Source organism: Diceros bicornis, chromosome 16, assembly GCF_020826845.1.
Source record: "Diceros bicornis minor isolate mBicDic1 chromosome 16, mDicBic1.mat.cur, whole genome shotgun sequence".
NCBI lineage: Eukaryota > Metazoa > Chordata > Mammalia > Perissodactyla > Rhinocerotidae > Diceros > Diceros bicornis.
In genome coordinates, this window is record NC_080755.1 from 39648610 (window position 1) to 39664243 (window position 15634).

General features: G+C 50.5%; 1 protein-coding gene across 3 annotated transcripts in view; it reads right to left on the reverse strand.

Annotated features, from left to right (window-relative positions):
* ST8SIA5 (ST8 alpha-N-acetyl-neuraminide alpha-2,8-sialyltransferase 5) overlaps positions 1–15634 on the reverse strand; it is a 59972-nt gene that overhangs the window by 33009 nt on the left and 11329 nt on the right. Inside the window, exon 2 of one of the 3 annotated variants that reach the window (XM_058557052.1) lies at positions 2054–2161. The exons of the other annotated variants lie outside the window; for them this stretch is intronic. Coding sequence (XP_058413035.1) covers positions 2054–2161 — 108 coding nt within the window. The remainder of the gene's footprint in view (positions 1–2053; positions 2162–15634) is intronic. 3 annotated transcript variants of the gene reach the window in all.

Consider the following 15634-nt stretch of genomic DNA (forward strand, 5'->3'; position numbering starts at 1 on the left):
CACTGGGATGACGACTTTCACTCTGCACTTCCTGTGGCATCCTTGTTCCGTCCTCCCCCAAGCCCTGCAAATCTGCTGCCAGGAGCTGTCCTATCCGTTTTAAAGAAGGCCGAGGTGAAAAATCTCCAACATACAGGTCAGTTCTAACTACATTCACCATTATTTCCCACGTGTGGGAACTATACGTATTGTGGTTTCTCATACACGTGGGTATTTTGGGGGCCAACCAGAAATTGGCATGTGAAATGGAATTGTCCCAGAAAAACCTGGGATGTGCAGTCATCACCTTTATTCTGTGACTAAGGGACTTCTTGGTCAAGTGGCGGCTCTCCAGAAGCCAACCAGCTCAGCTCGTGATTACATTGAATAAAGGGCGCCTTAATTCCCAAACCAAATGGACAGAGGCCAGCCATGACTCTGCCCCTGAGGGATCCCAGCTGACAGGGAAGGGGAGGCTGGCCTGAGTCACTGAGAGAGGGAGAAAGGGAGAAAAAAGAAAGGGAAGGGAGATGAGAGAGGGAGGAGAGGGAAGGAAGCGGAGAAGAGAGGCAGGACATAGGGACGGAGAAAGAAAAGTGGACCAAGAAAATGTGGAAGGAAGAAAGGGAGAGAATAGGTGGGGCGAGAGAGGCAGAGAAATTAGAGACAAAATTGCGGAAAGAGAAAAGATGCTGGCAATAGAGAAAAGTCAGAAATAGAACTCGAGCAGTGGTCTCAGCCGAGAAATGACCTCCCAGGGGCCTGTCCCATCTTGCTCAGTTGATTAGCATTTCTTAGCCAAAACCTCTCGCTGAGCTCTTCGTGGAGTCCTTCCTAGGCAGGCAGACGCCTGTGGACTTACCTAGACCACTCCCATCTGGCTGGGCGGGTAACGCAGCAGAAGGGCCAACATAGGAGGCTCAACATATGGAACAGACAACTCTGGACTCCTCACTCTCCCTGGGTGACATCCCAGGGGCCAAGCGGTTGGCCACGGCTCCCACTGCACATATATGGAAAGAACTGGGCTCCTAAAGGCCAGAATAAGACCCTGGTCCCGGAGGCCACCCCACACCCCAAGGCCTGTCTGTGGACTCTGCCCCAAATGGTTTCTGACATGGGAGCCACAGCTTTTCTTTTTCAAAGCATTGAACAAAATCATACGCATTGGCGGATCCTGAAAAACACATTTATTTCTCTTCTTTGGGATCAATTTAATGTTTTGTTATCAAAATTAATAGAGATGAAAACTCGGGCCTCTTTCCCAGGGAAACATATTTGAGAGTTAGCTCATACTTAGAAATGCAAAAATTCAGGAACTGAACAATTTAATCAGCCTCTGGAAACCCTTAGGTGCAGGTTCCGTCCACACCCAGTTCCAAGCAGAGAGCATCCTGCCTTGTCTGAAAAATTCCCCACAATGCCCTCCCAGCAATGAGGGTCCCTGTCTGAGAATATTCCATTTTCATTCATTCAACAAATATTTACTGAACTCCTACTCCTGAATTCACAGAGTTCCCTTCATTACCCATTTCAGCTCCAAATGCTATAGCAGATCAAGAAGAAATAACCACGTGACTGTACAAATGTCAAATCTCTTTGGAAATGGTTCTTTCCCAGCCAAAGTGAGCCTCACCTGTGGGCAGGGTAGGGACTGCCTGCACAGTGGGATTTCAGAGGAGCGGGGAGCCCATGCCCAACACCCACCACCTGATGCCACCCACACACACCTACACACACTTGCCAGCTGATATCCGAAATCCTTACAGCAGTGATAGGGCTGATGTCCCCACCTCAAATGGAGACTTGAGACCCAGATTCCCCACCCTCCTCAACACCCACCGCCCACTGAGAGGGGTCAGTGAGTCCCTACTTTGCTGTGGTTGGCTCCCAGCCCTCACCCCTGATGTCAAAGGGGACAAGGCGGGATCCCAAAAGACAGCAAGCTCTGAGCCACTGTGCGGAGCCTGCTTCTTCCCTGAGGGCAGCTCTGGGAGTGAGCCATGGGGCAGGGGCTGTCAGGTCACCCCAGAATGGGCTTCCCCCCTCCCTGGTCATTCGCTGGGGTCTGTACCTGGAGCTGGAGTCACTGCTGCTCTGCACTGCTGGGTCGTCCGTGACATTACAGAGCCCCGTCCAATTGGCCAGCTGGTCGCCACTCTGCCAACCAAACTGGAGGCCTCTGGCAAGAGAACGAGGCAGTCGGTACTCAACGCTCGAGTGCTGGGTTCAGCCCGTCTACCAGAGAGCCACATTCTGTCGCTGTGCCGAGTGATACACCGCCTCGATCACGCACTCAGTGTAGACGAGGGCGACATCCAACCATGAGGATGACGGTAATAAACCACGGCCCTTTACAATGCTCTCTGCTCATCTACATCCACCCTCTCATTTCACTTTTCCCGCAGGCCGAGGTTACACATTGTACACACAGGGAAACTAAGGCTTAGCAAGATCAAGGTCACAGAGCTCTCCTACCTCCTCTGTGGCACGTACCTCAGTTCCCTCCTCTAGAGACTTACACCACAAGAGCCCTCGCCCACCAGCACTTTGCGGTCCTCAGAGGCCAGATACACTGAAAAGCTTTTAATGAAATCTAGTTTTCCAACGCACAAAGACACTCCTCCTGGTTAAAGATGATGGACTTGACACACGTGGTTCTCTCCACTCCCTCCCCAAACTGACTGAAATGACAGCAAAAGAATAAATAAGGGCAGAACGTGGAGAGGAAGGATAGAAGGGGGCTGGCGACAACATTTTGGAAGATGAAAAGCAGATGGGTAATTGCCTTAGACCAGAGAGAGTGGAATCCTGTCGCCTATAAGAAGCAAATCTATTTGCCAGGCACAACTCAGGAAGGCTCAGGAACAGGGGGTACCTGGGGTCACTGAAGATAGGAGTGGAAAATGGAGCTGGAAGCAGGAGGATTGTTTTAGGTTTGTATAAGGAGCGGTTAGACACCCCCTCTCCCAACACACACACACCCCAGGACCCCATCCTTAAGCCCAAGTAGTCTGGGCACCCTGCCGGCCCACCCCACAGATGTCGGGAGGTTGCTCTCTGGGGAGCTGACCCAGAGAAGCTCTGCATTGTTGTCCTCATAGATGGAGACACTAAACTGAAAACAGCTGGGTTGACCTGAAAGTCAGCTTACTGGGTGCACATGGCTTCAGATGCTGGTCCCACCCACCCTGCCCTGAAGGTTTGGCTAGGGATGGGTTTCTCAGAGGGAACCTGACCAGGGAGAAGAAAATGCTACGGAGGAAAGTCTGGTGCCCCCAATCACCCCAGCACAGGGCTTCTCCACCCCATACTACTGACATTCGGGGCCGGATCATTCTTTGTTGTGGGCTGTCCTGTGCACTGTGGGATGTTGAGCAGCATCCCTGGTCTCTTTCCTCTGGATGCCAGTAGCACCTCACTCCCCAGCTTTCCAATGTGATGATCAAAAATGTCTCCAGAAGGCCGGCCCAGTGGTGTAGCAGTTAAGTGCGCGCACTCCGCTCTGGCGGCCCGGGGTTGGCAGGTTCGGATCCCAGGTGCAGACCGACGCATCTCTTACCAAGCCATGCTGTGGCGGCGTCCCATATAAAGTAGAGGAAGATGGGCAAGGATGTTAGCCCAGGGCTGATCTTCCTCAGCAAAAAGAGGAGGATTGGCAACAGATGTTAGCTCAGGGCTAATCTTCCTCACAAAAAAAATAAAAGAAAAAAAAAGGAACTCAGAGGAAAAGAGACAAATGAAAGGAGAAAAATAAATTTTTTTAATAAAACCCTTAATAAATAGCCTCTAAGCGAGGGGAACAGGACAGCAATGGTTGTTGGAGCGGGGATCTGGCCCACCCATATCTGCCACAAAGGAGCTGAGTGACCTTAGGCAAGTCTCCACAACTCTCTGTTCCCATCTTTCAAGTGAGGAGAACTGTCTCATGTCTCTAAAGTCTTTGACTGAGAGTATCACAGAGCTGAGCTGTCTCCTCGATGTCCACCCACCTCCCTCCTGAGAAGTCCAGATCTCCTCCCACATGCGTGTGAGCCCAGGTTCCAGCCAGACATGCGGCTGAGGAGGCCCCTTGGGGCCCTGCCAGCAGAAGGCTGCATACATGAGGTGCTCGACTGATGCTTTTGCTGAGCGACTCTGATTCTCTTCTCATACCCTCCAGTCTCCATGGCAGAGGGGAGCTCGCTGGGAGAGAAAGACACACAACTCACAGGACAGAACCTGAAGCCAAAGCAAAACGTGTGCCCAGTTCTTAGTCCATTCAGAAAACAGCAAGGCCCTTCCTTCTTCTTCCTCTCTTTCTGTCCCATAGTCTCATGCTCTTTCCACAAAAAAAAAAAAAAAACTTCTCCATTATCCGATATTTTTAATGTTATTAGAGCTGCTTTTGCTGTGGATCATTTAGTGATGAAGTTTTTATATAAAACAAACTATAGACTATAGCCAAAGGAAGGGACTTGCCTAAATAATCTCTGAGATCCTCTCCCATTTTGACTGAAGACTCAAAGTCACAGATTTCTGACATGGGACTTCCGGCCCTGGAGGAGGCCAGTGGAGATGATTTTATGGGCGGGGCGCTGGGTGTGTCTGTAGCTCTCCATTCACAGTGTGTGGTAACCGCACCACCTGCTGTTGCATATGGCGGGCTGGGGCCAAGCGTCAGGAAGTGCCCACTCAGATGTCGGAATCATCAGGCAGGCTGAGCCAAAAAGGCTGACACTGTGAGTACGGGGCACTGGGCACCGTGGACACTTGGGTTTCCTGAGGAGCCAGAGCCCAGGATTCCAGGCACAGAGTGGGGCATGGCGTGCAGCCCAGATCACCAAAGGGCTGGCCAGGTGCCTCAGGATGAAACTGTATCCATATCCCATCTTCACAAGCCACTTCCGAGGAAGGTGGCGCTTCCGGCCGTGGCCTCCTCAGGCTCCGCAGGGGGAGACTAAAGTCACTGTCATTTCTGCATTCCTCAGGTCAGTAGAGGCCAGGAGGGCAGCCACCTCCTCGCTGTCTCCCGGTCTCCAAGCATTCCCTGCCCAGCCGGCCTGAACGGGACCATCAGAGCAAGCTTCCCAAGGAGTGTGCCAGTAGCCCCCCTCCTCTGCTCCAGAACCTTCCAAGAATCCCCACTGCCAAAGGACAAGGTTCCAAACCTCAGCTCCGGGGCCCTTCCAGCAGCTGCCTGCAGCTCTGCCTGTACCCGGGTGGAAACCTCACTTTTGTGAGCCACCGTGGCGTTTCAACTCTCCCGTCTTTGTTCTTGGCATTCTCACTCCCCTCACCCCATGCCCCCACTTACCTAAATCCCACCCATCCCTCAAAGTCCAGCTAAAGTGCCTTCTCTCCCCGGAGCCCCCTGGGCCGTGCTGTCTCGGAACCACGTCAGCCCTTTCTCTCGTAACCGCTCGGGCACTGCTCATTCTGCCCTGAGTACTGGTCCCCTTTGCCTGCCTCTCTGTGTGGGTTTGCCATCCCCACCCACTTATAGTCCTTTCTAGAGAGGAAACATATCTAAACCTGATACAAAATTATCTTACCCCAGGTCTTTAAGCAAGCAGAGTAGGGAAAAGGGGCTGATTCGGGTAACTTTAGGTTCTAGAACTCCAGGATCCTGAATCCCACCCTGCCCAGGGTCCCCCTTGAGGAAAACTAGAGCAGGAGGTTTTCGCTGTCCCAGGAAAGGAGAAGAAATGGGGGGTGAGGGCAGCTGGGCACACACTCCAGATTGCTCACTGGGTCAAACCCTCCTGGGGTGGGTGAAGGGGTTGTGGATGCAGAGGTGTTCCCAAACTCTCACCCCAAGAGATGAGTTTTAGGATATATAATTCTAGGAATGTTAGTAATAGGCACTGGGCAGGGACGGCATGATTTGAGGGGCCACAGGGGCCATTCCCTGTCCCTAAAATGTCTTATCCATGACCTGTTACTCATACCTCCAAGAGAATGGCCTTCTTTCAACCAACAATTACACACGATCTTCTTCAGGGCTAGAGGACCCCGCAGTTGCCCTCAAGAACTGACAATCTGTTCATCTAAAATGGCCACCTGTGCCTCAGGGGAGGAGGTGGACTTCTGGGAGGAGCATTGGCCAGGGGGTCTGAACTGGCCTGGGGTGGGGTGTAAGGGGACAGGAAAAGCAGAGAGCCAGAGGAGCAGAGCCAGAGCTCAACTAGGTAGTGCTCATGTCAGAAACTGCCAGTTCTCAGCGAGGAGCAAATGGTGCCCAACGGCTGGGCAGCCCTTAGCGGAATTTCAGGCAGCAGCACCAGTTTGATGAGGGAGAAATTTCTGGATAAGTAGGCGTTCCCAGTACCTCTCAGTCACACATGCCTGCAGCTGCCATGTTCCTTTAACACTGGCCCGAAGGTGGCCACGTTCTTCAGAGTTTTGGTAACCACACAGGCAGATGCCTCACCTCCAGGCAGTGCCTCTAAAGATTCCCAGATAGAGCCCCCGCAACGCCCCCCAAGAGCCTGCATTCCACCATTCACTGTGTGACTGCAAGCATTTCAGCTTTTTTTTTTTTTTTTGGTGAGGAAGATCAGCCCTGAGCTAACATCCATGCCAATCCTCCTCTTTTTGCAGAGGAAGACTCGCCCTGGGCTAACATTTGTGCCCACCTTCCTCCACTTTATATGGGATGCCACCACAGCATGGCCTGACAAGCGGTGCGTCGGTGCGCGCCCTGGATCCAAACTCAGGCCTCCAGCAGCTGAGCGCAAGCACTTAACTGCTATGCCACGGGGCTGGCCCCAAGGCATTTCATCTCTTGAAGCCTCAGTTTCCTCACCTGTCAAAGGAGAGGAATAACCTTCAACCTAAGGATATAAACAGTCCATGAAAGCAGACATATAAACGCTACCAAACATATAAAAGCTTAAATCTAATAATATTCTATTTAAATGCATGTAACTCAATGTTCTCTTTCAGAGAAGACAATGAAGCAGTTGAAGGACAAGGTGAGGAGTCTTACTTTCCACTTCCACACCCTTTTGGACTTTTCGAACCTTACACATGCATACATTGCCTTTTCAAAAAATAAACAAAAGTAAATTTTGGTGTGGGCTTAATCTCACTAGTAACCAAAGACATGCAAACGAAAGTAATGCAATCCTTATTTTTTAACCTATCAAGTTGACAAAATACATGTAATGCTAATACCCAGGGCTGGTCACTGGTGTCAATCACTCTTCTGGAAGAGAATTTGGAATCGCTGTGGTGCTACTAAATCACGAGTGGCTACATGGCCCCAAAACATCATATCTATGAAGTCATTTTATTTATTTATTTTTTTTGTGTGTGTGTGTGTGAGGAAGATCAGCCCCGAGCTAACATCTGACGCCAATCCTCCTCTTTTTGCTGAGAAAGATTGGCCCCAGGCCAACATCCGTGCCCATCTTCCTCCACTCTACATGGGACGCTGCCACAGCATGGCTTAACAAGCGGTGCATCGGTGCACGCCCAGGATCCAAACCGGCGAACCCCAGGCCACCGAAGCGGAGCACACGCACTTAACTGCTGCATCACCAGGCTGGGCCCTATGAAGTCATTTTAAATGACAGCGGGAAATCATTAACTTCAAGCAAAAAAAAAAAAAATTAGAATATATATCTAAGTTCACTATGATGTCATCTCTTTAAAAAAATGCTTAGAGGAAAATCTGGGAGAAAACACGCCCAAAAGCTAACACGTCTCTGAGTGTAGTATGATGAGGGATGTTTTTCCCTGCTTCTTTATACTTTTCTGTCCTTTCTAAAAGCTTCATATGTATTATTGATGTATACACATATTACATGTATTAATGAACATGTATTATTTTTACAATCACATAAAAAGTAGGAACAATGTAGACTGAAAGCAGTAGAATAATAATAAAATAATCACAGAACTTTATAGACTGTGTGGAGACGCATAGTAGGTCCTCAGTATGGACCTACTTACTGATGGACCAAATGATTCTTGGACTTCCTCAAATAAGACAATAATAGACACAAAAGTCTCTGGTAACTTTTTCCAAGTTGCACAAACAGGAGGGATGGCGATGATGACAGCTGTATCAACACAAAAAGGAAACATGAGGAAAACAAAGCCAGGGCAAGTTTTCATGCTGAGCTTTGACGGGTGGAGTTGCTCCACAGATTTTCATGCCCTTCTCCTGAGTAACTGCTATCACCCGCTGTGTGGGTCACCCAGCCTGCAGCCCCTTCTCCTCTCCTCGTCCCATGTGGAGGACAGGGACCCTAAGGATCAGCAGCCAGAAGTGGCTGCAGCAGCTGAGCTGAAAGCCCTTCTTGACTCAAGTCTTGACCAAGAACAAAGCCAAATCCATCTCTTTTCCTTGAGTCAACTCAGTCTCAAGCCAGCTGGCCACTAAGAATGTGATGCCCTTACCTTCCTGATGGATCCTGTCCTGGCCATGAGAGGCCACTCTCATTCTATGACATTAATCTCTAAAGTCAGGGATGGTCCCATAATGCCTTTACTCTCCCTTAATAGCTCAACATCTTCACTCTCCTTGGACCATTTAGACCATAACACACCCTGGCTAAAACATCCAATAAATATCCAATTAAAAAAATGTACATTAATATTTTATGTTCCCACAAAGCGCTTCTTTCCTCCAGGGAGCAAAGTCAAGCCTCCGGAGGCCAGCGAATGAGTGAAGCAGCGGCAGCAAGAACTGGGAAGTGTATGCTTGCCTGCCAGGGCAGGTGCCCTGAGCTCCAGCCCACTGTTGCCATGTGGGAAGATAGACCCCGTGTTGCCACTTTGTTCATTTTTCAAGAGATGCTGGAAATCCAGACTTTTATTTTTAATTTCCCAATTATTAAATACCATCCATTAATTCAACCTTGAAACACTGTGCAGACCAAATACTCCATGCTGCAGGCTGCATGCAGCCTGGGGACCCCCACTGGTGGCCCCCGACTTAGATCATCTTACCCAATCCTGACCCTAGTCCTATGAGGGGGACGGAGTGTGCATCATCCGTCACAGTGGAGGAAACTGAGGCATCGAGTGGGAAGCTACCTCTCAGCCAGCTGGTGGCACAGCGAGGCCTGGAACCCAGGAGTGCTGACTCCCAGATCAGTCCTCTTGCCACCAAAGTTCTGGATCCTGTCTCACGAGTCAGCTGCGTACTGCACAGTTTGGGGTCTTCCATCTTTGGGGCTGGGTCAGCGACCCTCAGCCTTTCACCTCATGCACAACAGACGTGCTCCCCATCGCAAAAGGTGCCCACAGAGGAAGCCCAGGTGAGAGCAATTCCAGAGCCCTGTCTGTAACTACCTCTTTCCCTCCCATGCGACACAGCACATAACAGGAATGCAAATGACTGAGCTGCTATTATTACAAGGATAACCTTGAGTCTGCTCTATTTGAAAAAAAATAATAAAAGAAGAAAATCATTCACAAAACATCAGTGCTTAACTTTCGTGGGAGGATAATCTATTGAATTATTCATTTGTATTTTCCCTCCCCCATTCCAAGAAGGTAGCTTGGCTTTTTTATCCTCTTACTTTAGGGCCATGTGGGTTGTGAGGGCTGAAAGTTTCCCAGTTCACTGAAGAAATTGTGCTAGGCCATCCTGGAGGGAGGAGGGAGGAGGAAGGAGGGAGGGCCTTTGGGTCTGGGGAGGGGTGGGTGGAGGTGGTGAGACCATGGCTGAGCACAAGACTCCTCAAGCCCAAGAAGCCCGCTACGGTAGTTTGGAGTTCGTCCCCCATGTTCCCCCTCTGACTGGACAGCAGGGCCTCAGAAAGACCTCTGATTGGGGCACCTGGGGAGGCTGGCCCCAGGGCTTCAGAAGCCTCCAGGGAGCAGTGAGGAGATTGGCTGGGGCCAGGGTGGCCGGAGGAGTCCCCCCAACTTTTGTTCCACACAAGCCTCCAGGACCTTCACACAACGCTGGGGGAGTGGAGGGAAGGCACCTCAATTGATAGACTAAATTTCCCACCAGCTGGCGGATAAGGTTAGGTCTTTTTCTTAACTTAAAGAAAATGAGGAAATGAGCCATTTCTTTTATTCTGAGCTTGTGAAATAAAATGTACAACCACTCTTCTATTATTCATCAGCAAATCACTGGCATTGTACCTCACAGCTGACTGAGGGTAACTTTCCTTCATCCATTCATGCTATTTTCATTTTATTAAATATATGGGTATATATAAAATATTTATTTTATTATTCTATATTTATTGAACAGCCCTGCCACGCTGTGTGCTGGGGTTCAACAGTGAAGAAACCAGCAAAGGCCCTGCCCCAATGACACCTAACTTCTACTAGAAGGAGACAGATATAATGACAATGAACTCATAGGGACACAATATGTAATGTGTCAGATGGTGAAAATGCTGTGATAAAAAATAAAAGGAGGTGAGGGGATAAGAATTTGGGTGGGTAAGGTGTGCTGGTCCACATAGGGTGGGCTTCTCTCCGAGAAGGTGACATCAGATGAGCAGGACAAGAAGTGGGTGATGAGGGGGCAGGTGGGTCCTGGGGAAGAATGCTCCAGGAGGCACCTGCACCTGCAGTGGCCCTGAGGCATGAGTATGATGGCTTCTGCTGGGGCTGGCAAGGTGGTCCATGCAGTGGGGGCTGAGCGAGCCAGAGGCAAGCGGCAGGCAGTGCAGCATCCGTTCAGAGAAGCAGCACCACCTTTCTGTGGTCCCTCAAAGCCATCTAGGAGGGAGGTGGGCCCAATGTCATCTTCTGAGCAGCAAAGAACTCAGCTGGGCTGCCCGGAAGTCCGTGAGCTAGGCCCTTCCTGGGGCGCCCAGATAGCCCTCCCCCTCCTCCCACGGTCCTCTGCCCTCCCCAGGTCCACATCAGGAGCCGGGGTGGGCGGTCAGGAAAGGCCTCTCAGAGAAGGTGCCAGGACCTTCCCGCCCAGATCAAAGCGGAAATGCCTGCCAGCTGGGAAGCCTTTTCAGTGGGATTAATGGGCATAATTACCAGGCTCCACGTTCTCCCTCGCCTGTGCTTGTTCCTGACTCACTAGCGACGCACGTTATCTCCCGTGAAGCACCAGAGGGTAACATTCCCCCTCAGAAGAACCTCAGGGGGAATAAGAAGTGGGTTCATTCCCCAAGGTTTGCCTGTGGGCCGTTCATTTGAGGCAACAGAAAAGATGCTGCAGGTGGGAGCATCTTAGGGAGGAGAGGGGTGAGGGGGGGCTCCCCAGGCTGGCCCCCTGTACTCTCCACCCTCAGAGGGGAAAGGAGGAGCGAATGGCAGGCACTCGAGTGGGTGGGGGATCTATGGGCAGCAGAGGGTTGGCCCTGTTGAGAGCCGCCAGGCCTGAGACCCAGGGGAACAGAAGGAGCCTCCTGGATTCTAAGGCTGCCCATGGTTCTGCGGAGGCCACTGGCTAAGGAGTGGCTGGGGCAGGACACAGGGGATTGGGGGTCCCAAGTACTGACAATGCCAAGGCAGAGGCAGGGGAGGATGCACACAGGGGCACCTAGTCATAGGAAGTGTCCAGAGAGAAACCAGACAAGCTCCAGGCACAGCCCTGAGAGCACCTCGCCGCCCCAGCCTCTGCACTGCAGGGGAGCCCAGGGCCCCCAGGCCAACCTCCAAACGATCCTGCTCCCTGGCCTGGCATCCCAGACCTCCCCTGCCTGCCCAACCTCCCACAGGGCCGGGCCCACATGAGTGGGCACCTCAGGCCACCCAATAATGTCATGCCCCTTCCAATTACTCTTTGTTAAATATTTGGTCAACGTTCATTTCAAGGACAGGCTGCCTGCAGGAGGGGCCCGGGGTGGCAGGTGAGCATGACGGTGCACACACCAGCCTTCCAGCTCTCCTCTGGCACTCAGGCCCCAAACACTACACCACAACAAGCAGAGTGGGGACCCCTCCCTCCTTGGGAGGCAGTGGAGGGATGTGGACATGGGGAGGGGTCCCCTCAAACACTCTCTGTCAAGAGCTCCTACTAATTCTATTCCCCCCATCTTATCACATCTCAGATTCTGAGTGTGTGCATGTGCCAAGGTTAGCATCCCACACTCTCCCCTAAACCTGTGGAACCCAGTCCAGCTGAACTTCTCAACCATTTCATTCCTGCCCTGGCCTTTGTTCCTGCTAGTTCTTCTGACTGTTAAGGGTTGAATTGTGTCCCCCCCCAAAATTCATATGTTGAAGTCCTAACTCCCAGAACCTGTGACTGTGACCCTATTTGGAAGTAGGGTCATTGTAGATGGAATTAGCTAAGATGAAGTCATACTGGAGTCGAGTGATCCCTCAGTCCAATATGACTGGTGTCCTCACATAAAGGGGAAATATGGACACAGACACCTACCCAGGGAGAAGAAAAAAGTATGTGAAGATAAAGGCAGAGATCTATAAGCCAAGGATTGCCAAAGATTACCAGCAAACCACCAGAAGCCAGGGCAGAGACATGGAACAGACTGTCCCTCATAGCCTCAGAAGGAACCAACCCTGCTGACACCTTGCAGCCTGCAGAACTGTGACAATAACATTCTGTTGCTTAAGCCGCCCAGTCTGCTGTGGTTTGCTACGGCAGCCCTAGCAAATAGATACACCTGGGGCTGCCTCGCTAATTCTCTAGGGCAAAATCTTACTTTCGCTTCAAGACTCCACTCAAATCCTCAACCTTGCCCAGTGATTCCCAAACTTGACTCTGTGGAAGCGCTGGGGCACCTTTAAGCCTCTGCAGAGGAGGGAGGAGAAATGGTGGAGGGTGGGGTTGAAGAAGAGGGAGCCAAGCGGGCAAGACTAGAGCCTCCACCCCGCTTCAAACGAGTAACCTCCTTTCTTGGTTTAACACATATGTTCTACGAGTCCTAGGCCACAGGGGTCTCTGTGTCCCGGAACTCCAACCCAGTTGGCACTTAGTATCCTGGAGAGTTTGTAAACTTTTCATGTGTACTTGGTCCCTCTCCCCTAAGAGCTCCTCGAGAGCAAACCAGTTTCATACATCTTGGTAACTGGCAGCTAGAGTAGCGCCATCCAACAGAAATATACTGGGAGCTACATATGTGATTTAGAATGTTCTGGTAGCCACATTACAAAAAAATAAAAACACGTAATCAAATTGCATAGAACTAATTACACACAGACACACAAATGAGAGGATGTAAAACTGGCAGAATCTGAATAAGGTTGATGGAGTGTATCAACGTTAATTTCCTGGTTGCGATGTTGTACTGCAGTTTTACAAGATGTTACCGCTGAGGGAAACAGGAGGAGTATACAGGTTCTCTCTGTATTATTTCTTACAACTGTGTGTAAATCCACAATTCTCAAAATAAAAAGTTTTTTAGAAGTCAAAAGAAACGAGTGAAATTAATTTTACTAATGTATTTTTTAATCTAACGTACCCAAAATATTATCATTTCAACATGTAAACAATGTGAAAAATTAATGAGATGTGTTATAAACTTTTCTTCATATTATGTCTTCAAAATCTAGTGTGTATTTTATACTTACAGACAGCACAGCTCAATTTAGACTAACCACATTTCCAGCGCTCAGGAGCTATAACGGCTAGTGGCTACTATAGTGGACACCACAGGTCTAGCACATAAAGGGCTCAATTTATGCTTGCTGGATGAACGAATGACTGAGTGAATGAATGAACGAACCAATTAATCCACCTGAACCAAGAGGGGGCTGACTGGACGTGCAGAATGGCACCTCCACCTGCTGGCGGGCCCTGGGTGGGAGGCCACAGTGTGGGGACATCAGCTCTGCAGGCACTAGTGTGAGAAGGGAACCCGGAGCAGTGAGCTTGTATCAGAAGGACAGCAACCCAGCCTGACACGGAAGAAAGAGAAAACACTTGGGAATTCTTGCCTCCTTCAAGGCTTCTATTGGACATGTGGTTTATTTTCAGGGAAATCGCAATGTTGATCCTGGGAAACACTGATCCTTGGACTGATCTGGTGGGGGAGGGAGGGGGAAGGCTGGGGCTTCCTTTGCTCAGAGACGGCATAGGCAGCACAAATTGATAGGATCTCAGGCTGGAGTGAGCATGGATTGTTTTTCCTCCCAATAACCCCAGCACGCTCCATTCACGGCATCTCACTCACATCTCCTGGCTTTCCTGCTTCATTTCCATCCCCCCACAGCCCAGGGCCTCTGCAGGACCTGTGCGCCCCTCTCAAAGGGGGCTGGCAAAGCCGGCCCGAGCCATTCTCCTGAAGAGCCGGCCCCTGTGACCCACACCCTCAGACCTGGGAGAGAGAAGAGCCATCTTGGCCACCTGCTCACACTGCAGAAGACTAACTGAGACCAGAGAGGCCATCGGTCTCACAGAGCACTAGGGAGTAAAAAGAAATTTAGACGCCTTTGATGGCCTCCCTCACCTGCTCCTCCAGCCTCAACACCCCAGTCTGTCCCCCAGATTCCCCCCAAATCCAGTCTCTGACACCCACTAGTTCTCCGAAGACCACATCAGATTCCCCCTGGCTACTCACCACCCTGACTGCTGTCTCCTCTGAAACCTGCAAGATTTAGTCTATGCCACACGACTACAAATTTATTTATATACTGTCTTACATATTGTTCCTGTTTGTCTTTTAAGTGTTCTGTAAGTTCCTTAAGGACATGTATCACACCTAATAATTCTTTAGTAACATCCCCTCTGCCCCAGCACAAAGCTGAATAGGAGTTTAATGGATGTTCGTTGATTGCTGGCAACAAAGTTTTAGGATTCCCTTTGTATGCATCCATTCATCTGACAGTTAATGTCAGGCACTGTGCTAGGTCCTGGGAACTCAGAGATAAACAAGAAACATCTCTTACAAGGGTCTTACAAGCTGCGTGACCTTATATAAGTTACTCACCATCTTGGAGTGAGTATCAAATGAGGATGATTGTATCTGTTTAACCAGACTAGTGTGAGGATTATTTCATTTAAATTAGGAGAAGCTAGATCTGCTAGGAGGTAAAATTTTCCTGGAAAGTACAAACAGTCAGAAAGAAAAGGACTGGAGAGAGAGATGGACAAGGGAGAAGAGTGAGAGGGCAGCACTATGTCCCTGAGGGACATGTGGGGAAGGGACAGGACGCTAACATCCGCCACCTAGTGCAGGCTGGGCACACAGCAGGCCAGCGCCAGGACTAGAGTGAGGCAAGAAGGTGCCCAGGGCACAAAACTGAGGGCGGCCCCTCTCTCAGGCTCGAGCAAGCACAAGGTCGACACCTGAGAGGGAGGCATCTTAAATTTTGTCCCCTGGGTGCCTTGCTTGCCTCCCCCTAGTCCCAGCCCTGCGGCAGGTGCTCAGTAAACATTTGCTCCCATCAGCAAAACTGTAGTTGTTCTGCCCACATAGCACCCACTCCAGGCGGCGGTCAGCTCAGCTCCTTCCTCCTCTCTAGGGCACCCTCCACCTCCGCCACATCCCACTAGGCACCCTCCCCCTACAGAACCACCCCTTGGATAGATCCTCCTGGGTCTGTGCCTGTTGCCCTGGGCAGCTGAACAGAAGGCTTTGTCCCCTTGGTGGGGGGAGAGTTGGCTCAGCAATGAGAGCCTTCGAATCACACTTCGGATACAGCACAAAGTCAGGCTGTACTTTTCCTTGACCTAGTTTCATATCCTCAAGTCTCAGGCCTGCACCAGCCATATGCAGGCAGCCCAGATCTGCACCCTCAAGGCGCAGGAGAGAGGAAGGCTAGAAGGAACACA